The 25,796-nt window shown below is 45.4% G+C and overlaps 1 protein-coding gene across 19 annotated transcripts in view; it reads left to right on the forward strand.

The window, feature by feature from the left end:
- Positions 1 to 717: 717 nt before the first annotated feature.
- Positions 718 to 25,796, forward strand: part of LOC102078007 (uncharacterized) — a 130,204-nt gene continuing 105,125 nt past the window's right edge. For all 19 annotated transcript variants that reach the window (XM_025899501.1, XM_025899519.1, XM_025899517.1 and 16 more), the window contains exons 1-3: positions 718 to 776; positions 19,930 to 19,950; positions 20,333 to 20,656. In XM_025899501.1, coding sequence (XP_025755286.1) covers positions 719 to 776; positions 19,930 to 19,950; positions 20,333 to 20,656 — 403 coding nt within the window. In that variant the 5' untranslated portion in view covers position 718. The remainder of the gene's footprint in view (positions 777 to 19,929; positions 19,951 to 20,332; positions 20,657 to 25,796) is intronic.

The raw sequence follows: 25,796 nt of genomic DNA on the forward strand, positions 1-25,796 counted from the left end.
TATATGTTTCACAGATCATAGTCCAACAAGTCACAATAGTTTTAAATACCGGAAATCATCTTTTGGCACAACACCTGCTGTTGTTGGTCTGTCTTGGTTTCTGTCAAAATATGTATAGACTGTGTTATATGGACTTTTTAAACCATGTCTCATATTTTTATTGAGAAAAGTTCTTTCTGGAATATTCTCTTTATTGTTTTATCATCCAGTCCTAAGGAGGCAAGAAACAGGTATAACAGCTATAGGCTGGAAAAACTAGAAGCTCTAGCAGACGGGTCCATGCAGCGAGAACAGCCAGCCCATAACTACCCCAGAAGAGAAAGAGCAATACACTAAACTAAGATTGGGGAGTGGACCCCAGGAAGTGCTGGGACCATGACTATCAAATACAAGTTGGCAATACTACTGACAATAAAACAAAAGCAAACCTGCTTTAAAAAACAAAACAACATCAACAATAGTAAAAACAATCATTTTAACAATCGTTTTAAAGACTACAATCTGTTGAGGAGCTTTGTGTAGAAATGTGGTCCAACTGGCTACACAACATCACAGTGAATGCATTCTTTCACCATACTATACAGGTACGAAGACCATTGTGTTTGACCTTTTTCTCATGACGCTAATAATGGTTTAGGAGTAAAGAATGTCCCCATGGGTGGAGCAAGTTTTCTGGGGATTTAAAGTTTGAGACAATGTGAAAGAGGTGTAGTCGGCAATGGCTCTACAACAGCTCGTGTGCTGGTTTAATTTGTTGATCATACTCTTTTGCAAAGGTGAGGATTTTTCTTCACTTATTTTTTTCTCATTAACTAGTTTAATTAGGATTAATTAAAAGTATAAATGTTAACTATTCTAAAAGGTTTTTCTTTAAATACAGTCATAATAATAATCATCATCATCATCATCATAATCATCTTCTAATATTATAATATTATAAAAGTAAATTAGTTAAACTTATTGACTGTTTAAAATCTGAAACGATACGCAAATGTTCACACTGAGAAGACACCTGAGAATATGATATTTGTTTGACTCCATTTAGCCAGTTTCTTCTTTACTTAAAGAAGGTTGTATTTGTGGAGTTTAGGATTTCAGGTTAGTATTGCAGGTTATATTTTGCAGTGTTCATACTGACAAGTGATCACTAGCAGTGCAGATTTAATAAATACTTAATTGACATTTCCTAGCTTAATTAATTCCTAATTAAACATGGGAAGATTATTTTATTTTGTCATCCTGTTAACAATTTGTTGATTAACTATTAACATGATCTGTTGTGTTATTGTGTAGTTGGAAATGGTATTTGTAATATGGTTAATGATGATGTGCATCTCTACATTTTTTGGATAGCTATCACAATAATGAAACTGAAGTTTGTAATACTGTTGTTAACACAAATGATTTATGGTGCTGGCGCTGGTGTATGATCCAACAGTAAACCTGGAGGTGGTACAAATTCTTTTGAGCTTACAATTCAAAAATCGAAATAACTTTTTCTCTTTGTAAATGCTGCTGTAATTATCTCCATGAGACATGTTAGTGATCAGACAAGTCTCACCTTTGGAGTGTCACAGAACCAAGGACAAAGCACACTTTGTCTGTGAAACAGTTTGACAAGAGAGTGAGAATGAGCTCACTGTAAATCTGTCACAATTACAAGTTTTTATTAACAAATGCATAATATATATAAAATAAAATAATTGTTGACCTGAGGCCATCAGAATATTATTAAGATAATTATTAATACAATACTGGATAGACTGACCTAAAACAGTCAGGCCACCGAGCCCTCTGCCTACTGGTGGTGGTCAGAGGGCCCGGTGGCGCCAGTGTCTGGCAGCCTCGCCTCTGTCAGTGCGCCCCACGGCAGCTGTGGCTACAATGTAGCTTGCCATCACCAGTGTGTGAATGGGTGTGTGAATGGGTGGATGACTAAACGTGTAAAGTGCTTTGGAGTCCTTAGGGACTAAGTAAAGCGCTATACAAATACAGGCCATTTACCATTTTTTACTATAAATTATTACTTAAGTAATACTTAAGCTCCTACTGAAAACACACCTACACATATTCATTTTACCACTAGGGGTGAATTAGGCATTGGAAATGACTAATCCTAAAATAAGTCCAGTCTTTAATCTCAATTTTCAAGTCTGTCAAAACTTTAGTCCACATTGTCAGTCCATCACAGTCCAGTCACACGCATTCATTCACACGCACCCATACCAGATATTGCTGATATTGGAGTCTCACGCGCAACATATTTGAGTATCCATTAATAGCAAGATGACGTCATAATTTTTAAAAGAAAAAAACAATTCTTTATGATTTTAGACTGGACTGACTGCAATCCTTTTAGGCTGGGACTTACCATCTAATCGTGTCCCACATAGATAACTTTCTCCAAAGCCCACTGTAATTTGGAGAAGCTCACCTTATATTTGCTCTCAAGAAAATGTTTTACAGCGCTGTTAATTCCAATCTTGCAGGCCTGCTTAAAAGAGAAAGAGAGCGATAGAGAGAAATAGAGATGATTATTCAATCATCAACAAGACATCACCACCGGAGGACTGATGCCTGACAGGTCCTTCTAAGTGCACTGTTATATATAAACTATTAAGCCTATTTCAGGACACGCCCAAACATAAACTATTTTCCTCTCACCAAATGAACCATAAAAGCTTCCACTCCTAATAAGACAATATGATGTAGGGTCTAGAACTCTCGCTACCATAACAGGCAGTGCTGGCCAGAGGGGCCGATGGCACGATATGGCAGCCTCGCTTCTGTCAGTCTGCCCCAGGGCAGCTGTGGCTACAACCGTAGCTTATTTTTGAAAACGCAGATTTTTCTATGCGTTTGCACCTTCCGTCCACACGTAAACGGCGTTTTCAGTCACTGAAAACTGAGATTTTTAAAAACTCCTGCCATGGTGGAGATTTTTGAAAACTCAGTTTTTGCATTTATCCATGGACGAGGAAAACGGAGAAAACGCAGCGTCAAAGGTGTGCGCCTTTTTTGACGTCACACTGTGCGCCAGGTTATTTTTTCGGTGAAATAAATTTCTACAATGGCGGACTAAGACAAAATACCATTACTGTTAATTTTACTCTCTGCAGTGTTTAGATGCTTACATATACACACACGGTTTCTGTCCCTCCACACAGAGGACGCAGTTCTGCTTCTATGCGCTATCTTTGTTTGCTCTTTCCCACCCAGGCTTATAGACTTCTGATTGGCCAACATTTCTACACGGTTAGCAATATATATCGCCACATGCTGCTTTGGCATGTTACTAGCAGCGTTTTCCTTTTTTTTGGCTTATAGGTGTGGACGGGATTTTCTTTTAAAAACAAAAACGGAAAATCTCAGTTTTCAAAAATACCCGTGTACGTGTGGATGTAGCCTTCCTCTATTAAAAAAACCCAAAAAAAACAGCCAATCCAAATTAAGGAGCGCAGAGCCGAACCAATCACAGCCGCAGCGTCACGTCATGTGACTTGTTACGTACAGCACAAGTGCCAAGCCGCACATGTTTATTTGTTTGGGAAGCAGCCAGCCGCCGGGCCGTGTAATGAAGAAATGAGTGTTGCGACTAGAGAAAAATCAACTGAGAGCTTGGGTGACCAGGTTACCGAAGAGAACACAGATGACGGTTCCACACTGGAGATTGCCAGAGAGATTGTCGAAAGGAAGGGCCAGAGAAGTTCCGTAGTGTGGAGGTATTTCGGCTATTTGAAGTCTGACAAAAAACAGAGTAGCGCGCAAAAGAATGTTCAAAGCAAAGGCAAAGCGCTACCTGTGCATCCCCACAATCAGCAGCCCCTCTGAGAGGGTATTTAGTACAGGGGGTAATATTGTGACTTGCCACAGGGCCGCTTTAAAGCCTGAAGCAGTGGATAGACTTGTCTTCCTGTCCCGCAACCTGTAGGCTTTTGTCAGACTAAAGTTATATATATCTATATTTATCTATCTATCTATCTATCTATCTATCTATCTATCTATATATATATATATATATATATATATATATATATATATATATATACAGAAGGTCTGCTAGATGACGTTAATGCAGCACTACGGACGATACAAGTTGAACAGCCACAAGGGGCAGTACCCTCCATGGAGAAGGAGGCCAGAGGCTAAAATCAAGGCAGCACGGAGGGAGGTCAGCCAACTATCGGAGTTGCAGAAAGGGACAATGAAGAAGATGCCTAAGAAGTACAGCAAGCTGTCCATACCTGCGGCCTTGGAAACTGCCAAGCAATGACTCACAGCCTTGGCCAGCCGCTTGAGGAGGTACACCAGAGAGATAGAAGGCAGGAGAATAAACCAGCTGTTCTCCACAGAACCAGCAAAGGTGTACTCTCAGGGGCAAGGGAACAATAACAGAACAGCACCACCAAGGCTGGAGACGGAGCAATACTGGAAGAGCATATGGGAGAAGGACGCAACCCATAACGGCAATGCTCAGTGGCTAGTGGATCTGAGGGCAGACCATAGCAACCTCCCTGAACAGGGTCCAGTAACCATCACAGTGGCAGATATCCAAGAAAGGGTCTCTAGTATGAAGAGTTGGACAGCACCAGGCCCCGACATGGTTCACGCCTACTGGCTGAAGAAGCTGACTGCACTCCACGAGCATCTGGCAGCACAAATGAACCAGCTGCTAGTTGACGAGAGACACCCGGAATGGCTAACCGAAGGTCGGATGGTCCTGATCCCCAAGGACCCCAAGAAGGGACCGGTCCCATCCAACTACCAACCAATAACCTGCCTCAGTACTACATGGAAGCTCCTGTCAGGCATCATATCGGCTAAGATGAACAGGCACATGGGTCAACACATGAGCGGGGCACAGAAAGGGATTGGCAAGAATACCAGAGGTGCAAAACACTAGCTACTGGTAGACAGAACAGTCAGCCGAGACTGCACGACCAGGCTGACCAACCTGTGCACTGCCTGGATTGATTACAACAAGGCCTATGACTCGATGCGCCACAGATGGATACTGGAATGCCTAGAATTGTACAAGATCAACAGGACCCTAAGAGCCTTCATCAGGAACTCAATGGGGATGTGGCATACAACACTAGAGGCCAACTCCAAGCCCATAGCACAAGTCACCATCAAGTGCGGGATCTACCAAGGAGATGCTCTGTCCCCACTGCTGTTCTGCATAGGCCTGAACCCCCTCAGCGAGATCATTAACAAGACTGGCTACGGATACCGACTATGGAATGGAGCAGTTTTCAGCCACCTCCTGTACATGGATGACATCAAGCTGTATGCCAAGAGTGAACGAGACATCGATTCACTGATCCACACTACCAGGATATACAGCAATGACATCGGGATGTCATTCGGGCTGGAGAAGTGTAGTCGGATGATAACAAAGAGAAGGAAGGTAGTCAGAACTGAGGGGATCGAGCTACCAGAAGGCAACATTGCAGACATAGAAAACAGCTACAAGTACCTGGGGATCGCGCAGGCGAATCGGAACCGTGAAGAGGCCGCTAGGAAAGCTGCAACCACCAAGTACCTGCAGAGGGTCAGGCAAGTCCTGAGGAGTCAGCTGAACGGTAAGAACAAGATCCGGGCTATCAACACCTTTGCCCTGCCCGTGATCAGGTACCCAGCTGGTATAATAAGTTGGCCAAAGGAAGAGATAGAAGCCACTGACATAAAGACAAGAAAGCTCCTTACTATGCATGGAGGGTTTCACCCCAAGTCCAGCACCCTGAGGCTGTACGCTAAGCACAAGGAAGGGGGCCAGGGACTGGTGAGTGTCAGCACCACAGTCCAGGATGAGACAACGAACATCCAAGAATACATTGGGAAGATGGCCCCAACTGACCGAGTGCTCAGTGAATACCTCAGGCAGCAGAAACCCAAGAAAGAGGAGGGAAACGAGGAACCATCATGGAAGGACAGGCCCCTGCACGGTATGTACCACCGGCAGATAGAGGAGGTGGCTGATATCCAGAAATCCTACCAGTGGCTGGACAAAGCTGGACTGAAAGACAGCACAGAGGCGCTAATCATGGCAGCACAAGAACAAGCTCTGAGCACAAGATCCATAGAGGCTGGGGTCTATCACACCAGGCAAGACCCCAGGTGCAGGCTGTGTAAAGATGCCCCTGAGACAATCCAGCACATAACAGCAGGGTGCAAGATGCTAGCAGGCAGGGCATATATGGAATGCCATAACCAAGTGGCCGGCATAGTATACAGAAACATCTGTGCCGAATATGGCCAGGAAGTTCCGAGGTCAAAATGGGAGATGCCCCCAAGGGTGGTGGAGAATGACCGAGCTAAGATCCTGTGGGACTTCCAGATACAGACGGACAAAATGGTGGTGGCTAACCAACCGGACATAGTGGTAGTAGACAATAGAATAGAATAGAATAGAATAGAATAGAATAGAATAGAATAATCCTTTAATTGTCCCACAAGGGGAAATTTGGTTGTAACCAATGTTCCCTCTAAGCTGCGCACGTGCGCAATTGCGCACTGCTGGCACGGTCTCTGCGCACAGAAAATCTGCGTTGCGCACAAAAAAAATCTAACCTGAATTGAAATTAAAATTAATACTTTAACAATTCTGTTTTGCAGTGTTAGTCAGTAAGTGACTGGCTGCTCCCGTATGGGATTAGAACGATGCCACCTTATCCCATAGTCCAGCCAATGATGCGATTCACATTCGTATATATTCAGCTAATCAACGTCGTTGACAGGCTATGACAGCGTCCTGATGTGCCGACACCGGTGTTTTAGCTAGCAAAGCGGCGTGGCTGATGTGGAGTGAAGCCACGTTAATGACAACGTGTAGAACCATTGGAGATGTGAGCAGGACTGACGGAACAATTGATGGAACAAGTGTGGACTTTATACCAGTTTTTAAATTGTGTTGATAGGCCAGAGTTATGATAAAAATATCTGCAATGTTTGGTTTTCTTCCTGAATACTATCATTGTTTATATTTACTGCGGGAAGAAACGGTAAAAACGGCGTTTTATAAGGAAAACGCCCGAAAGCCTTTGAGCAAAAACAAACCCCACCCCCTCTCACTTTCTTATTTGTCCGAAAAAGTACCATGTCGACCAATCAAAAAATGATATGGCATCTAGTTGTTAAGAAACCGGGGGAAGTTTTAGGAGTGACGGCGGTTGTGAGATGTGAGAGATTTGAGATGTTTACCACAAATCTTGTGTAGTTAGTGTGTAGTGTAGTCAATAGTTTTGTTGTGTGTGTCAAAACAATGAGGCGGCTGCTGAATGTTACAGGTGTTACAGGAGTGATACATCTCCTGTTGTCAGGCCTGCAGGTATCAGGCTGTTGTTCTCCTTTATCTCATAGTGGACAGAAATGATTTTTTGGAGTGGCACAAATAATTTGTGTGGCATCAGATTTGATGCAGAACATCTGATTGTTCTGTAAATAGTTTGAAATGTTTATTTATAAAAACGCCTTGGCTGCATTTTTAGGTAAACAGCTGCAAAACACTTTGTTGTTTGCATAACTCAGTTACTTTTTTGAAGAAGTAACTATATAATTAATTGCCCAACATTGGTCATTATATACTATATTTTGCAGACAGAGTTACAGGACTCTCTCCCAGACCACAGACTCATAATACAAGTCAGAGCTTTATGAAAAAAAAAAAAGAAAGTTGTGTTTTCAAAATTGGAATTCAAGTTATTTTTACTTCCAATAGTGTTAACATACTACACAGGTCATGAACAAGATTTTTTAAATTTTCATTGTAAGTGGGCTAAAGCAGTTAATTAAAAGTAGTCTAAGTTTTTGGGGTTTTTGGGTATCGTCCCGATACCCAAAAACTTCAACCCATCTAGCCTCAATGACTACCGCCCAGTAGCCCTCACCCCCATCATCACTAAGTGCTTAGAGCAGCTGGTCTTAGCACACTTCAAATCCTGTCTCCCCCCACCCTGGACCCCACCAATTTGCATACTGCCAGAACAGGAGCACAGAGGATGCAGTCTCCATCGCACTGCACTCTGTCCTCTCACACCTGGACAACAACAACACCTACGCCAGAATGCTGTTTATAGACTTCAGTTCAGCATTCAACACAATCCACCCCTCACAACTCATCAGGAAACTGACAGACCTGGGCATCAGTTCCCTCATCTGCAAATGGTTACTGGACTTCCTGACCAACCGCCCCCAACATGTCCGACTGGATAACCGCTGCTCATCAACAATCACAATGAACACCGGTGTACCACAGGGCTGTGTGATGAGCCCTTTCCTCTACTCCCTCTTCACCCACGACTGCAGACCTGCTGATGGTTCCAACACCATCATTAAGTTTGCAGATGACACCACGGTGATTGGCCTCATCAGTGACAACGACGAGGCCGCCTACAGGGAGGAGGTGGATCGTCTGGCTGAGTGGTGCGACACAAACAACCTGCTGCTTAACACCGAGAAGACTAAGGAGCTCATCGTGGACTACAGGAGGAATGCTGACCCACATCCACCCATCCACATTAAGGGGACGGCTGTGGAGCGTGTGAGCAGCTTCAAGTTCCTGGGAGTCCACATCTCCGAGGATCTCACCTGGACGACCAACTGCTCCAAGCTGGTCAAGAAGGCTCACCAGCGCCTCTTCTTCTTGAGGACTCTGAGGAAGAACCACCTGTCCTCAGACATCCTGGTGAACTTCTATCGTTGCACCATCGAGAGCATCCTGACCAACTGTATAAAAGTCTGGTACGGGAACTGCTCTGCCTCGGACCGGAAGGCGTTGCAGAGGGTCGTGAAAACTGCCCAGCGCATCGCCGGAGCACCACTTCCTGCCATAAAGGACATCTACAGGAAGCGGTGTCTGAAAAGGGCTGGGAAAATCATCAGAGACCCCAGTCACCCATCACATAGACTCTTCACCCTCCTGCCCTCTGGGAGGCGCTACAGGAGCCTCCGGACTAAGACCACCAGGTACCGGAACAGCTTCTTCCCCACAGCTGTCAGACTCCTGAACTCTGCCTCCTGACATCTGACCCACGTTAAACTCATGGACTGAACATACACACACCCACAACCACTAGCACTTTACCACTACTGTATAGTGCTGTGTAGATAATCATTCTGTACATACGATAATTTTTAATCCCACAACTGTTTATAACTTACATAGTTCACATTCTGTATAACTGTATATCTCAGATTTCTGTATAGTTTTTATTTCATATTTATATCCTGTTCATAGCCTGTACATAGCTTGTACTCACTACAGCCTGTACATACTTATAGTTATAGAATATTCATAACATACTTCACACTGTGTACATTATAACATACCATAATAGACCCATTTCTGTAATATACTTACACATCTCTATTATTGCTAATTTATATTGTAATATATCTATATCACGACTAAAGCACTTTCTGGATGGATGCAAACTGCATTTCGTTGCCCTGTACCTGTGACATGTGCAATGACAATAAAGTTGAATTCTATTCTATTCTATAAATGTAAATGCTGTAATTTGATTATTTTAATAAACCATGTAACTTGGATGGATTTGATGCTGGTGTGACCACAGTGCACACGTCTGATGTCGCTCACAGTGGTCCAAGGGACCGCTCAGGGAGTTTGTGTGTTCGCTCAGACACATGAAAAATTAGAGGGAACATTGGTTGTAACAGCAGGCAAAAAGACACATATACAAACAAACAGGACACAGAACAAAAACATACACAATTTTTCTTAAATATTTACATTAAGGACAATGGTTACTATATACAGAGTACTGTACAGTTATTAAATTAAATAAAAATAACTACAAGTAAGAGGCAAACCAGGTTGTAGTGCGAATCGGTTGATTAACTTATTGCAGTTACATGCATGGGGTGGGAGACTCTGTCCATCAGAGATGTTATTTTGGCCAGAGTCCTTCTGTCTCCCACCACCTGCACTGGGTCCAGGGTGCATCCCAGAACAGAGCTGGCCTTCCTGATGAGTTTATCCAACCTCTTCCTCTCAGCTGCCGATAAACTGCTGCTCCAACATACAACACTGTAAAAAATGACAGATGCCACCACAGAGTCATAGAAGGTCTTTAAAAGCGCTCCCTGTACTCCAAATGACCTCAGCCGCCTCAGCAGGTAGAGTCTGCTCTGACCCTTCCTGTAAAGAGCATCAGTGTTGTGGCTCCAGTCCAGTTTATTATTCAGGTGAACACCCAGGTACCTATAAGAGTCCACTATCTCAATGTCCACTCCCTGGATGTTCACCGGTGTCAGTGTGGTGGGTCTGCGTCTCCGGAAGTCCACCACCAACTCCTTTGTTTTCCCGGTGTTGATCAGCAGGTGGTTCTGCTGACACCAGTCAACAAAGTCCAGAGTCCACTGTCTGTACTCTGAGTCATCCTCACCTGTGATGAGGCCGACTATGGCAGAGTCGTCAGAGAACTTCTGTAGGTGGCAGCGTGGGGAGTTGATGGAGAAGTCTGCAGTGTAGAGGGTGAAGAGGAACGGTGCCAGCACAGTTCCCTGTGGGGCCCCCGTACTGCAGACCAGCGTGTCAGAGACACAGCCCTGTGACCTCACATACTGTGGACATTCTGCGAGGAAGTCCAGTATCCACTGGGACATGTGGTGGTCCACTCCCGATAGCTCCAGCTTGTCTCTCAGAAGTCGTGGCTGGATGGTGTTAAAAGCACTGGAGAAATCAAAGAACATGATCCTCACAGTGCTTCCAGGCTTCTCCAGGTGAGTCAGAGCTCAATGCAGGAGGTAGATGATGGCGTCCTCCAATGCCAGGCTGGTAAGCAAACTGCAGTGGATCCAATGAAGACCTCACCAGGGGGAGCAGATGGTTTAGAACCAACCTCTCGAGGGTCTTCATCAGATGCGATGTCAGGGCTACCGTCCTGTAGCTGCTGAGGTCCTTGGGATGGGAGGTCTTTGGTACCGGTACCACACAGGAGGTCTTCCACAGCTGTGGTACTTTCCCCAGTGACAGGCTCAAGTTGAACAGATAACCTAGGATGCCACACAGTTCATCTGCGCAGCATCTCAGGAGCCTGGAGCTGACGCCATCCGGACCTGCAGCCTTCCGCACCTTGATCTTGCGAAGCTCATTCCTCACTTGAAGTGCTGAGATAGAAAGAGTGGATTTTGGGGGAGGGGTGTGAGTCCACAGAAGCCGGGGGTGGGTGTAATGACTGGGAGCTGGGAGGTGTGAAGCTGAGAGGTGTGAAGTCCTGAGATGAAGGACAGGCAGTCCCTGAAGATGAAGGAGATTGCAGCAGGGGGACGATGCTGTGGGAGGGGTGGGTGGTTGATCAAACCTATTAAAATATTTATTTAGGTCATTCACCCACCTCAAATCTCCTGCAGCCTGGGGGGTTGGTTTTTGTCCTGAGATTGTCTTCAGGCTGTTTCAAACCCCTCTGATGTTGTCCTGTTGAAGCTGCTCTTCCATCTTCCTCCTGTAGTTTTCCTTTCCTTGCCTTATCTTCCATTTCAGCTTCTTCTGGACAACTCTCAGCTCCTGTTTGTCCCCAGATCTAAAGACTCTCTTCTTCTCCTTGAGGAGAGCCTTAATTTCAGGATTTATCCATGGCTTGTTGTTAGAAAAACACCGTACCTTTTTGATGCGTACGGTGTTGTCCACACAGAAGTTCATGTAATCTGTAATGCAGTCTGTGATGCTGTTGAGGTCATCCTCCAGGGGGCTGCAGAAGTTGTCCCACACAGTAGAACGGAAACAGTCCCTCAGGGCCTCTTCAGTCTCTGCCGACCATTTCCTTACTGTGCGTTTCACTACTGGTTCTCTGTGTACTAGAGGTTTATACACAGGCTGGAGATGAACCAGATTGGTTCAAACAGAAGAAGACGGCCGTAGTGATCGATGTAGCGGTTCCGAATGACAGCAACATCAGAAAGGAGGAACACGAGAAGCTAGAGAAATACCAAGTGCTCAGAGAAGAGCTCGAGAGGATGTGGAGGGTGAAGGTAACGGTGGTCCCAGTGGTAATCGGAGCACTAGGTGCGGTGACTCCCAAGCTAGGCGAGTGGCTCCAGCAGATCCCGGGAACAACATTGGAGATCTCTGTCCAGAAGAGCGCAGTCCTGGGAACAGCTAAGATACTGCGCAGGACCCTCAAGCTCCCAGGCCTCTGGTAGAGGACCCGAGCTTGAAGGATAAACCGCCCGCAGGGGCGTGCTGGGTGTTTTATACATATATATACATATATGTAGTTGCACCTTGGATGTGCACCTACGATTTAAAGAATGTTCTGTTAGCATCTTTAGTTTAAAACTGTTTGAAAAGCTAAGCTATACAACAAGGAGAGATTGAGAATTTCCTTTTAGTTCTCAGTTTATTTGATATTGACAAAAGTTCATCAATTTGGTCTGTTCTTCTGTAAAACAAACTAAGATTTATTTTTAGAATTAATATTTTGTTTCGAAGTGGAATTGACAATTTAGTAGTCTGTTTTGTTTGTTCTATTTTGAAACTGATACGCTTTAGCGGCTACCTTTTGTGTAGTTTGCAATATTTGCCTTTATCTGAAACTGAAGTCTCATGTTCCTTAAGTACATCTGCTCTGTTGAACTTATTATGGAAAATAAATATTTAAATCAAAACAAGCTGCTAATTATTTCACATTTTACTTGTGAGCAACGGCACATTTAAATCTGACAAATATAGTTATTTAGCTTATATCGTGATATATATCATTATCGCCTGAAATGAAAAAAACATATCGGGATATGAAAAAATCTTATATCGCCCAGCTCTAGTGGTAAGATTCAGATAATTATTTATTAAAGCTAGACATTTTAAATGAGAATAAGAAAAAAAAGTATTTCTTTGTGCCCCCCTCTCCCTGATAGTATGGTAACTGTGCAGGGGCGGGTCTAGCAAAGTTTTGCCAGGGGGCCAGGTAGGGCTAGAAGTCCCAGGCTTTTCTAACCCTCTGTCAGCCAAGTGGAAGCTAACTTGGCTAGTCTGTTAGCATCAATTCATATGTAAATTGGGTCGTTACCTGAGAATTGTGGAGGGGAGTGGGGGTGTGTGAATGATTGCTGATTTCTAACTGCCAACTGCCTCTTTGTTTGTGTGTGGGGAGGGGGAACTGCTAAAAGCTGTGAACTTCATTTTGTGTTCGTCTTGATGCATTCTCATTCATCCAGGAAAATAAATCTCCAAAAGATTTATTGATAAAAACAGTACAAAAAAAACAAAACAAAAAAAATTTCTACAAAAACAACCATTTGTACACATATTTACAGATAATAATAAAAAGTGAGTGAGTACATTTCAATCACTCACAATCCTGGCACTGCCATGGTATCTGTAGTCTGCATTTACCACATGTGTATCTGTAGCAGTGAACACATCGCACAGTGGCATGATTGTTCTTGCATTTGTGTTTGACCTGACACATGGCTCTTTTTCCAGGGCTAGGTGTGGAGGGTTGTGTCCGAAGCAACTGTTCTTTTCTTGCCTTCTTCCCAGCCATATGAGAGTTAGCCAACTCTCTTGCAAGCTCCACCAGGAAGTCCACCCGTCTTTCCTGCGTCCCGGTGCATGCTTGATACAGCACATGTGCATTCAGTGCTGCCATGTCAATCATGTTATAGAACATGGCAACTGGCCAGCGCCGTGTTCCTCTGCAGACCGTGTACTCCTGCACCATCTGGTCCATCACATCCACGCCACACTTTGTGGTGTTGTAAAGGGTGACAGTGTTTGGCTTCCTTTTGGTGGTGTTATCAGTCTGAACCACGCTGTGCATGCTGCTAAGAATATAGACTGTCTTCTTCCGTTTGGCCGCATATGCTGTCAGCGTGGCAGCAGAGGTTGAAAACACCTAAGAAATAAGATAAATTGTTATTTCCATAGCACTTTTACACACAATGAAACACATAAACATAGAACCACAAAAGACCTGCAGCCTACCTGAGTGGTGAATTCATTGCGATCTGTGTATCTAGCGGATTGAGGAATTTCCCGGCGAATCTTGTTGACTGTGCCAAGGATGGTGGTTTTCCGTCTAAGAAGTTTTTGCGCAAGTGAAAGCGATGTGAAGAAATTGTCCGTGGTAACATTTCTGCCCTTGTGTAGGAATGGTTCCATCAGCCTCATCACTACATTTTCGGACAGTCTCTGCCCACTGGGACGATTGGGGTCCTTGCCAAGATATGGGAGGACATTGCAAATGTACTTGGATTTTAGGTCGCAGGCCACCCAAAACTTGATCCCAAACTTGTCAGGTTTACTTGCAATATACTGCAGGAAACAGCACCGAGTCTTTGATGGGAAGAGCTGTTCATCAACGGTGATATGTAGACCAGGGTTGTAGCACGTGATGCAGTTGGTGACAAATGATCCCCACACACTGGAAATTGCAGCGAACTTATCAGTCTTTGCTCGATCACTGCGGGTGGACCTGTCATCAAAGCGTAGGTGTTGCATGATGTCTTGGAAGCGGTTACGCGGCATAGTTCCAATGATCTGTGGGTTTCCCAGGTTTGCTGACCAGCAGTCACGTAGTGATGGAACCCTAGTAACCCCCCGCAAGATGACAATTGAAATAAATGCCATTAGTTCAGGGAGGTCCATGAACCAATGAACATCCTCCGTTTGCCGTGCATGTTGAATAGTCCATTCTTGAATGCTATGAAGCATGTCAAGAGTGATGAAACACAGGAAGCTCTGAAGGTGACTCAAGATACTTTTCCTGGCCTTTGCCGTTGGCTCTCCATCTGCAGCATACGCTTCTATAGGGGTGAAAGGGAGACAGGTCCCCACCTGTTCTTCACGCCACACTGTGCCATCTTTCGCTGTCTCAGTCCCCAAACAAGCTCTCTTTTTAGGTTGAGAAGCAGTCTCCTCAACTGCAGTGTGAACAAATTCAAATTGTGAGCAATGGGAAGGTCAAACGAAATTGCAAATGCATGCATAGATACTAATTATAATTCCAGTATCTCTAGAATATCTAACTAGAGTTAGGGTTACTAGCTCTTCAGGTTAGGTTTCATTTCATATTATTTCCTATTTCATTTCAAACAAGTAAGTGAAAAATACTAAAAAAGCAGAGCAGGATTAGGGTTAGCTAGTAACCCTAACTCTAGTTGTATCTTTTTATTTAGGAAGATATTTCATTTCATATCATTTCCTATTTCATTTCAAACAAGTAAGTGGATGTAGTAAGTAAGATATTTCAGACATTATTCCGATACAGAGGAGGAGATACTGGAATTATAATTAGTATCTATGCATGCATTTGCAATTTCGTTTGACCTTCCCATTGCTCACAATTTGAATTTGTTCACACTGCAGTTGAGGAGACTGCTTCTCAACCTAAAAACAGAGCTTGTTTGGGGACTGAGACAGCGAAAGATGGCACAGTGTGGCGTGAAGAACAGGTGGGGGGGGACCTGTCTCCCTTTCACCCCTATAGAAGCGTATGCTGCAGATGGAGAGCCAACGGCTAAGGCCAGGAAAAGTATCTTGAGTCGCCTTCAGAGCTTCCTGTGTTTCATCACTCTTGACATGCTTCATAGCATTCAAGAATGGACTATTCAACATGCACGGCAAACGGAGGATGTTCATTGGTTCATGGACCTCCCTGAACTAATGGCATTTATTTCAATTGTCATCTTGCGGGAGGTTACTAGGGTTCCATCACTACGTGACTGCTGGTCAGCAAACCTGGGAAACCCACAGATCATTGGAACTATGCCGCGTAACTGCTTCCAAGACATCATGCAACACCTACGCTTTGATGACAGGTCCACCCGCAGTGATCGAGCAAAGACTGATAAGTTCGCTGCAATTTCCAGTGTGTGGGGATCATTTGTCACCAACTGCATCACGTGCTACAACCCTGGTCTACATATCACCGTTGATGAACAGCTCTTCCCATCAAAGACTCGGTGCTGTTTCCTGCAGTATATTGCAAGTAAACCTGACAAGTTTGGGATCAAGTTTTGGGTGGCCTGCGACCTAAAATCCAAGTACATTTGCAATGTCCTCCCATATCTTGGCAAGGACCCCAATCGTCCCAGTGGGCAGAGACTGTCCGAAAATGTAGTGATGAGGCTGATGGAACCATTCCTACACAAGGGCAGAAATGTTACCACGGACAATTTCTTCACATCGCTTTCACTTGCGCAAAAACTTCTTAGACGGAAAACCACCATCCTTGGCACAGTCAACAAGATTCGCCGGGAAATTCCTCAATCCGCTAGATACACAGATCGCAATGAATTCACCACTCAGGTAGGCTGCAGGTCTTTTGTGGTTCTATGTTTATGTGTTTCATTGTGTGTAAAAGTGCTATGGAAATAACAATTTATCTTATTTCTTAGGTGTTTTCAACCTCTGCTGCCACGCTGACGGCGTATGCGGCCAAACGGAAGAAGACAGTCTATATTCTTAGCAGCATGCACAGCGTGGTTCAGACTGATAACACCACCAAAAGGAAGCCAAACACTGTCACCCTTTACAACACCACAAAGTGTGGCGTGGATGTGATGGACCAGATGGTGCAGGAGTACACGGTCCGCAGAGGAACACGGCGCTGGCCAGTTGCTGTGTTCTATAACATGATTGACATGGCAGCACTGAATGCACATGTGCTGTATCAAGCATGCACCGGGATGCAGGAAAGACGGGTGGACTTCCTGGTGGAGCTTGCAAGAGAGTTGGCTAACTCTCATATGGCTGGGTAAATGCAGACTACAGATACCATGGCAGTGCCAGGATTGTGAGTGATTGCTGAAAATGTTGAAATGTACTCACTCACTCACTTTTTATTGTTATTTGTAAATATGTGTGCAAATGGTTGTTTTTTTTGTACTGTTTTTTTTTGTACTGTTTTATCAATAAATCTCAGCAACAAAGGAAATACACCCATGTGTGTTGATTTCTCCCTAAGGCAAACTGAAACACAAGTTTCCTTGTGGCTCAGGAAACTAACCACTCCAAGTGGTTCAGCATGGCCCCACCTTATTTACATAACAAAAGCAGCTGTTCACAGGTGATTAAGGATATTAGCTAAAAGCCTACCAGCCATTTGGCTCGACTGTGGGTTTTAAAGGTAGAAAAGCCAAATGGCTGCTCTCTGGGACTTCTAGCCCTACCTGGCCCACAGTTACCAGCTGTCAGCAACTTAGAAAAGGATTCTGGTGTTATTTGTCTCTCAGATACAGTTCATAACTTCCCTTCAACTCATTCATGTCACCTAAAAGGTAAACCTGTTTCTCCATCACCTGTTCAGCCCTGATGATTCAGTAAGAACATCTCCTGGTTTCATCTTTATGTTTCCCTCTCACCACATATCCAAACCGACATCATGACCAGCAGCTTTTGCAGCTGTGGCTCCAGCAAACATCAGCTGATACTAGAAATTAATATTAAATAAATTCTAACAACAGCTGATCAAGCTTAAACGTGCTGCTGTTGTTTAGCGCGACATCCGCTGGTTTCTTCTTTCTGGCGCAAAGTGGGCAATAAACAAACGAGAGACGGAACTTGTGTCAGAAAAGCCGATCAGCTGATCATTGATCAGTTTCATGATTGAAGTAGCAACAGGAGAGGGAGGGGGGGAGAATGAGAGAAGAAGACGCAGCTGACAGTGTAAAGACACAGAATAACTCCAGCTTTGTGTCTTTTTACATTCTAGCTGAAGTCCGGGACAAACTTTGTTCCTTTTCAGCTCAGTACGAAATGCATAATATTTTCTCTGAAAGCGGGACGATTCAGTTTTTTACGGGACGGTTGGCAACTCTACTAACTAACCTTATGAATAAAATAAAGTTCACTATCAGTAATTATGAATTATGCACAAATTTGCTCTTGACTCTCTGGTTTAGGCACTTTTCCCCGTGCAGTCACACAGACTGCTTCTCCTAGCTCCTCCTTGGTTCCACCTTACACTCAGCTCCTCCCCTCTGAGTTGGGCCGTTTGCTCTTCCTCCTTCTCTCAGGCTGGCTCACTCCACTCTGAGAAACACTTCTCCTCTCCTAGAATGTGACACGATACCTGTCACATTCTATTCCACACACACACACACACACACACACAGCTGCGGAGATCTACTATGCCAATTCAACCCGCCTCTTTTCTCAGTGAAGCTGCTATTTAACGATACAAAATAACTCATTTTTCTGTGAGACAGGTCACAACATATGAGACTCTTAAAGTCCTTTTAATTTAAACAGCCACAGTCAATTTTACACTTTATGGCCAGCAGACATCAACCTGCAGTTGTTAACAAAATTCTCTTGCTCCGCACTATTGTAGTGCTCACACACTATTGCAGAGTGCGTCTCACTCTGCACACACCCAAACACACGGTTTTAGACGCAAGTTTCAACTTTAAGCCTAATTTCCTAACCCAAAATTGACCTGCACAGTCTCTAGGCACGAAAACGGGCTATCTCAGCTCGGAATCTAACCGGCAAAAGAACTTAGCCCCACTGTCAAGCAGACTGCCAACTGTAGGAAATTTTAACTTTTCTTTTTTATACACACACACACAGTCTAGAGGCACTAGACTGGGCCAACGATCTTAGCTTGGGATCCAACCAGCGAAAGAACTCGGGCCCACTCTCATACATGCTGTCAACCATGGCGAATTTAACTACTCAATTTCAATCCAGACGTGACCTTTCGCTCTTTCACATTCACACACAATCTAACGGCGCTGCACAAGCTCCCCGCTCCCCGCACGGAATCTGGCCAGCAGAGAAACTTTGGACTGCTCTTGTGGAGGCCGTCAACTGTGACGAGGATCCCTCACCTCGATTTAGATGTTCGGGGGTCCACACCTGCCCAGGTTGCCACCCTAGTTCCCGTTCCATGGGTCTCGCCTCACATCCAAAGCGAGTGGAGCCACCACGCCTAAGGATAATTACACTTACTCTTTTCAGTCGCTATCCACAACAGCCAATTAGTTTTACTCGGCTTATTACACCCACAATTTAGTTGCTCTAACACACTGGGACAGATCACACATCGCCTCTTTGTCTACTGCAGCAAATTGACACCGATAATTCCATCAACTTAGCGAACAGACAATTTAGATAAGCTCCAACAAGCAAGCTTTGATTTAACAGGTGGCGCTTACCTTTATTTTCAAATGAGAATGAGGGTCTCTGTTTGCTTTGCTGGTTGACCCCCCAAACCGCCCAATCTGTCTTCCTTAGCCTAGTATTAGAATCCCGGACGAGCTCCCAATTGTTAAATATCAACATTTCACCAAGTTCTGTTGATTCATCATAGGCATCTGATGGAAGACAAAACACTGCTCAGTAGACAATTTCACACTTTATTCTCTTACACAATTACTTCTAGAAGGGAGATGCGTCCTGCATGACAGTGTAGCAGATCTCAAAATGGTGGTGTGCCCCTAACAGTTATTACTAGCTCTCTCATTCTAGTCTAAACAACAGTGCTTCAGTAACTTTCCACTAGAAGATGGAGCCCTGTTATCTACTTTTTCCCCCCAGGCAAGCGTGGGTGAGAATCTACCCCCCAAGGACACATAGTCTAATGCCTTTATTTTTCAGGGCTGTGTCTACTTAATACTACACTATATGGTTATATGGTATTTTAGTTAATCCAAAGCATAGAATTGAGGTACTTCAAATAATTTAATCTCAACAGTATTCAGTTATTAAATAATATATTATTAAGTGCAATTTTTTGTAATGGGTGGTGAGAAAAACTATGAGTGCCAAATTCCTATCAGATATGCCAGGGTAGCAGTTTAAAATTAAATGGAGTTTGTCAGATTTTGATTTTTTGTGAAAAATATTTTGATTTAAGAATTATGAAAAAAGACTTTACTGTTAAGTTTCACATATTTGATTTCTCACAAGTGCAACACATCTTCTGCTCTAAACTGGTTTTGTCTTTTTCCACTTTTCAGGTTGTCACTCACAGCTGCCTGGTGAGCAAAAAAAAACATTGTTACAATTTACAAATTCATCAAGTTTCATGTTTAATTGTCTTTTTTACATATTTGATAACAAGACAGAAATGCCACCATCACTTACATTTTCTAATACAGCCAGTGACTTAGTGTGCAATCTTCTAAATTTAACCTTGCAATTTTCATGTAATTTTTTGGTGCTACGGTGTAATTTTAGTTTCCTTAAAAAATAATTCAGTGGAACTTAAGGCTAAGGATGTCTTTTTAGTAGAAAGAAAAAAGTATACAAAGGATTTTTCTGCAATAAATGGGTTAAGAAAGTAAAAAAAAAAAAAAAAGAAAACAGTTGCTATAGCCTACTGTATGTAATTTTTAGGTTTTTTATGGTTTGCTTTTTCAGGTGAATCCACAATCAGATTAACTGGATCTGGATCGACTCGATGCTCTGGCAGAGTTGAAATCTTTTACAATAACACCTGGGGAACAGTTTCTGATTATAACTGGGACTTAAACGATGCTGAGGTGGTTTGCAGACAGTTAGACTGTGGGTCGGCACTGGAAGTTCCTCAATCATCTAAATTTGGTGCAGGAACTGGACAGGTCTGGCTCAGTGGTGTGAGCTGTTCAGGAAATGAAAGTTCTCTGACTGAATGTCAACACACTGGATGGGGAAACTACTACAACTACTATGGACATTCTTATGATGTTGGTGTCATCTGTTCAGGTGACAACACTTTTTTATATGGAACATACTGCATAGGAGTGGGTTGTTAAAAACCAAAGAAATGTAAACTTTTTAAAATTATGCCAAAGTGCAAAACGTTCAACTGTGTCTCTAATAAACCTCTGTAAAATTCCTCTGCTTCACTTCAGCAGCATCAGGTAATGTTCATATGTTTATTTGTGATATTCTTCCGTTTGTGACCTACTGCAGAGTATTTAGAATAGAATAGAATAGAATAGAATTCAACTTTATTGTCATTGCACATGTCACAGGTACAGGGCAACGAAATGCAGTTTGCATCCATCCAGAAGTGCTTTAGCCATGATATAGATATATTACAATATATATTAGCAATAATATAGATATGTAAGTATATTTTTTTTTTTTTTTTTTTTAACCTGTCCCGTTTGGTTCTTTTGCCATCAGAATTATTGTCTAAAGGCGAAGAAAGATGCCCAACGGATTTACTTTACCAAATGGACCATCCCAGCCTTGCCGTAATGGTCCATTTGATTCACCTTTTATTGTTTATTTTATTTTCACTTGCTGAATACGGGACAGACTTGACTGGTGGAAAGAAAAGGGGAGAAAGAAAGAGGGAAAGAAAAACAGCTGAGAAGAGGGACGGGGGAGAAGGGCAAAAACCAAAAACCAACAGAATAAGCAGACAAAAAATACATATATCGATCACCTGGATCACCTGTTAAGAAAAAAAGAAAGCAAGCAGAAGAAAACGAGAGTAATAAACAACATCACAATGATATATGGGAATATGACAGTAAATACTAAATATTAAACATTATTGTGCAGCACGTGAGATCGACAGCGCACAGTGTGCTTTGAGGTAGGAGCCAAAAAGGGTGTAGTTTGTGTGTGTGATCACCCGTGTGTGCACCTGTGAGCATGAACGCGCTTGTTTTTAAAAGGTTCCTTCATGTAATGATCTGCTAGAGGGTGTGGGGGGCCACTGCCCCATCCTCCAGGGCATGAAGCAGGTATGGAGGAGATCAAAACTCCAGACATCCAGAGGCCCCCAGAACACAAGAGACCAAGGAAGACCAACAGAGGGGCAGCCGCGCCACTATCCCAGAAAGAGCTGAGGAGAGTCCCAGATGAGGGGTCACTCAGCAGCCGCGGAGCAGAAGCCGGGGGGGGGTTGCAGTGACGTGCCCGTGAGCTCCGCCGGCAGCCAGCTGTGCCTGAGTGACCGAGCCCCGGGCCGAGAGGCCGAGGGCACCCATCCCCGAAGTGGCCCGAGCGAGCCCCAGGCTCCAGGCCCCGATAAGCAGCCGCCAAGGAGTGAGCCGGTGGGTACCTGGGCGCCCACCCCCGGACACAAAGAACCACCAACGCACCGATGTCTGAGGGCGTCTGCCACCGGCAGGGGAAGTGGTGGGGGAGATGGGCCTCCAAACCTTGGAGGGCCTGAGATGTCCCCAGAGAGGTGGCGTCTGATACCCAACCTGACATATAGACACAGACAAACAGGCACACACAGATACAAACATCTATTCCCATCCTCATGCTCTCATATACAATTACTCAACACTCACCCAACGTGGAGACGGACATAAAGAGACGCTGTACACACAATCACACTCCCCAAGCGTACTCTAAGCCCCGGGTCTAGGTACCCTTGCCCCTGGAGGGGGAAACTGCGCCCAGACCCAGGTGATGTTACCCTTTTCCCTGCGGTGGGGAGAAGCAGACTGCCCCGACTCCGCAGCAGCAGGGAGGCCCACATTCCAGACCCCAGTCGGACGGCCAACTCCTCCTCCTAGCCCCCCCGCTCCAGCAGGCCGCAGAGAACGGGGGTGTAGGAAGACTCCAAACCTCCCTCCACCCGCTCATATGTAGTGTTGATGTATGTGTGTTCTAAGGTGCATTTAAAACCCAGGAGGGCATGGAGCTACCTGCCAAAGCAGCAGGTAAGCGTATAGCCCCTCCTGCTAGCCCTCAATGTCTACGTGTATTTAAAATTGAGAGGTGGGCAACGACGCCAGGGGTGAGGTGTACACCCTGATGGTAATTTGGAATCCGTGTAGCGTGCCCACCCCCAAGATCCTATATGTATGTGTAATGAGAGTGTGAGTAATGTGAATGTCTAAGTTGTGGGATAAAATTGAGGCAGAGGCAGCCAGAAGGGGACAGAGGGGGGGGATGTCTCCTCTGCACCCTGGTGACACACCCCTACCCCAAGGCCCTGCATGTGTGGGTGATTGTGGTGGAGCGGGAAGAGGGAGGCAGCTGGAGATGGGAGGGAAGGAAGGGAGGGGCAAGTGACCCCTCCCTGGGGCCAGCTCCCCCGCTGACCCCAGTAGGCACCCCATACTCTGCAACCCGCCAGGGAAAGGGGGCCCAGGCCCATCCGGACCGGGGCCCAGTGCAGCAACGCCGCCCAGCCCCACAGAGCCCGGGACAGTCCACCCGACCCCACCACAGAGAAAACTGCACCCACCCCATCATCCACTCATCTTCCAGACTACACAAGACAATAGACGCCCAGGCTGAGATCTTCCTCCACTCTCCTGTATCTCCCCTCCTGCAGAGAGAGTTCCTGAAGAGAGGAAATCTCCTGCAGGATTTGACAACCTCCCCCACCAGTTGAAGAGCCCCCAGGTGGTTCGATGCACAGGCGGCACCCCGCGCCAGGACTGGGCCCCATACACCCACCCGCCCACAACCCGGCAACACACCAACCAGGACCCAAGCCCCTGAGGCTTGGCCAGGGCCCCAGCCCAGAGACAGAGTGCCCCAGAACCTCACGCCCATCCCGGACCCACCCAGGGGCAGCCAGGCTACCAGGTCAGTAACCCACGTCCGTCAGCACAGACCCTCCCCTAGCCCCGCTGCACGCAGCCACGAGGAAACCGTCACCTAAGAGCCAACAGAGCCCCTAATTGGCCATGACCGCTACCCCGGATTGAGCCCCCAAGGAAGATGCTCCTGGGGAACCCCCTGGGAGCATCTTCCTTGATATGTAAGTATATTACAGAAATGGGTCTATTATGGTATGTTATAATGTACATGGTGTGAAGTGTGTTATGAATATTCTATAACTATAAGTATGTACAGGCTGTAGTGAGTACAAGTTATGTACAGGCTATGAACAGGATATAAATATGAAAAACTATACAGAAATATGAAATAAAAAACTATACAGAAATATGAGATATACAGTTATACAGAAATGTGAACTATGCAAGTTATGAACAGTTGTAGGATTAAAAATTATCATATGTACAGAATGATTATTTACACAGAACTATACAGTAGTGCAGTTAAGATAAGTGAGATATGTGGATAATTTCTACAGACGCTATATAAAGTGCTAGTGGTTGTGAGTGGTGGTTCAGTCCATGTTATTACTGTGTGTATGAGGGTACAGTTGTCCATTGTGTGTGTGTGTAGGTGGTTGTGGGTGTGTGTATGTTCAGTCCATGAGTTTAATGTGGGTCAGATGTCAGGAGGCAGAGTTCAGGAGTCTGACAGCTGTGGGGAAGAAGCTGTTCCGGTACCTGGTGGTCTTAGTCCGGAGGCTCCTGTAGCGCCTCCCAGAGGGCAGGAGGGTGAAGAGTCTATGTGATGGGTGACTGGGGTCTTTGATGATTTTCCCAGCCCTTTTCAGACACCGCTTCCTGTAGATGTCCTTTATGGCAGGAAGTGGTGCTCCGGCGATGCGTTGGGCAGTTTTCACGACCCTCTGCAACGCCTTCCGGTCCGAGGCAGAGCAGTTCCCATACCAGACTGTTATACAGTTGGTCAGGATGCTCTCGATGGTGCAACGATAGAAGTTCACCAGGATGTCTGAGGACAGGTGGTTCTTCCTCAGAGTCCTCAAGAAGAAGAGGCGCTGGTGAGCCTTCTTGACCAGCTTGGAGCAGTTGGTCGTCCAGATGAGATCCTCGGAGATGTGGACTCCCAGGAACTTGAAGCTGCTCACACGCTCCACAGCCGTCCCCTTAATGTGGATGGGTGGATGTGGGTCAGCATTCCTCCTGTAGTCCACGATGAGCTCCTTAGTCTTCTCGGTGTTAAGCAGCAGGTTGTTTGTGTCGCACCACTCAGCCAGACGATCCACCTCCTTTCTGTAGGCGGTCTCATCGTTGTCACTGATGAGGCCAATCACCGTGGTGTCATCTGCAAACTTAATGATGGTGTTGGAACCATCATTAACCATCTGCAGTCGTGGGTGAAGAGGGAGTAGAGGAAAGGTACAGATCGTGGATGGAGGGCAGGGGGGCGCCGATGATCCTTTCTGCTGCCCGTACAGTCCGCTGCAGTCTCCACCTGTCCTGTTTAGTGGCTGCACCATACCAGACTGTGATGGAGAAGCACAGGACAGACTCAATGACTGCAGTGTAGAACTGGATCAGCAGCTCCTGTGGAAGACTGTACTTCCCCAGTTGTCTCAGGAAGTACATCCTCTGAGAGCAACCTCTGGTTGCTCTTAGAGGGTGTTCTCCTCGTGGCTGTGTGCAGCAGGGCTGGGGGAGGGTCTATGCTGGCGGATGTAGGTTACTGGCCTGGTAGCCTGGCTGCCCCTGAGTGGATCCAGGGCAGGCGTGGGGGCTGGCCCCAGTAAGCCCACACAGGTAGGGCCTTGGGGTGCGGGTGTGTCACCAGGGTGTGTCACCCCCCCCCCGTCCCCGTCCCCTTCAATTTTATTCTACAACTTAGGCATCCACATTACTCACACTTTCATAACACATACATATAGGGCAGTCTGTGTATTCAACTCCACTACTGGCGCCGGTGCCCACCTCTCAATTTTAAATCCATGTAGACTTTGAGGGTTTCTCGGGAGGGCCCGTGCTAACACCTGCTGTTCTCTGGCAGCAGCACCATGCCCTCCTGTGTTTCAAATGCACTTTAGAACAACCTTCAGGAACACTACACATGAGTGAGAGGAGGGAGGTTTGGGGTCTTCACACACCCCCGTTCTCTCCTGGGCAGGGGGGCTGTGAGGAGGTGTTGGCTGTTCATTTGGGATCTGGGATGCGGGGCCTCCCTGCTGCTGTGGAGCCTGGGGCGGTCTGCTTGCCTCCACTGCGGGGGAAAGGGTAACATCTCCTGGGTCTAGGTGCCGTTTCTCCCTCTGGGGGCGTGGATACCTGGACCCAGGGTATACAGTATGTTT

This window comes from Oreochromis niloticus, linkage group LG3, assembly GCF_001858045.2.
Source record: "Oreochromis niloticus isolate F11D_XX linkage group LG3, O_niloticus_UMD_NMBU, whole genome shotgun sequence".
NCBI lineage: Eukaryota > Metazoa > Chordata > Actinopteri > Cichliformes > Cichlidae > Oreochromis > Oreochromis niloticus.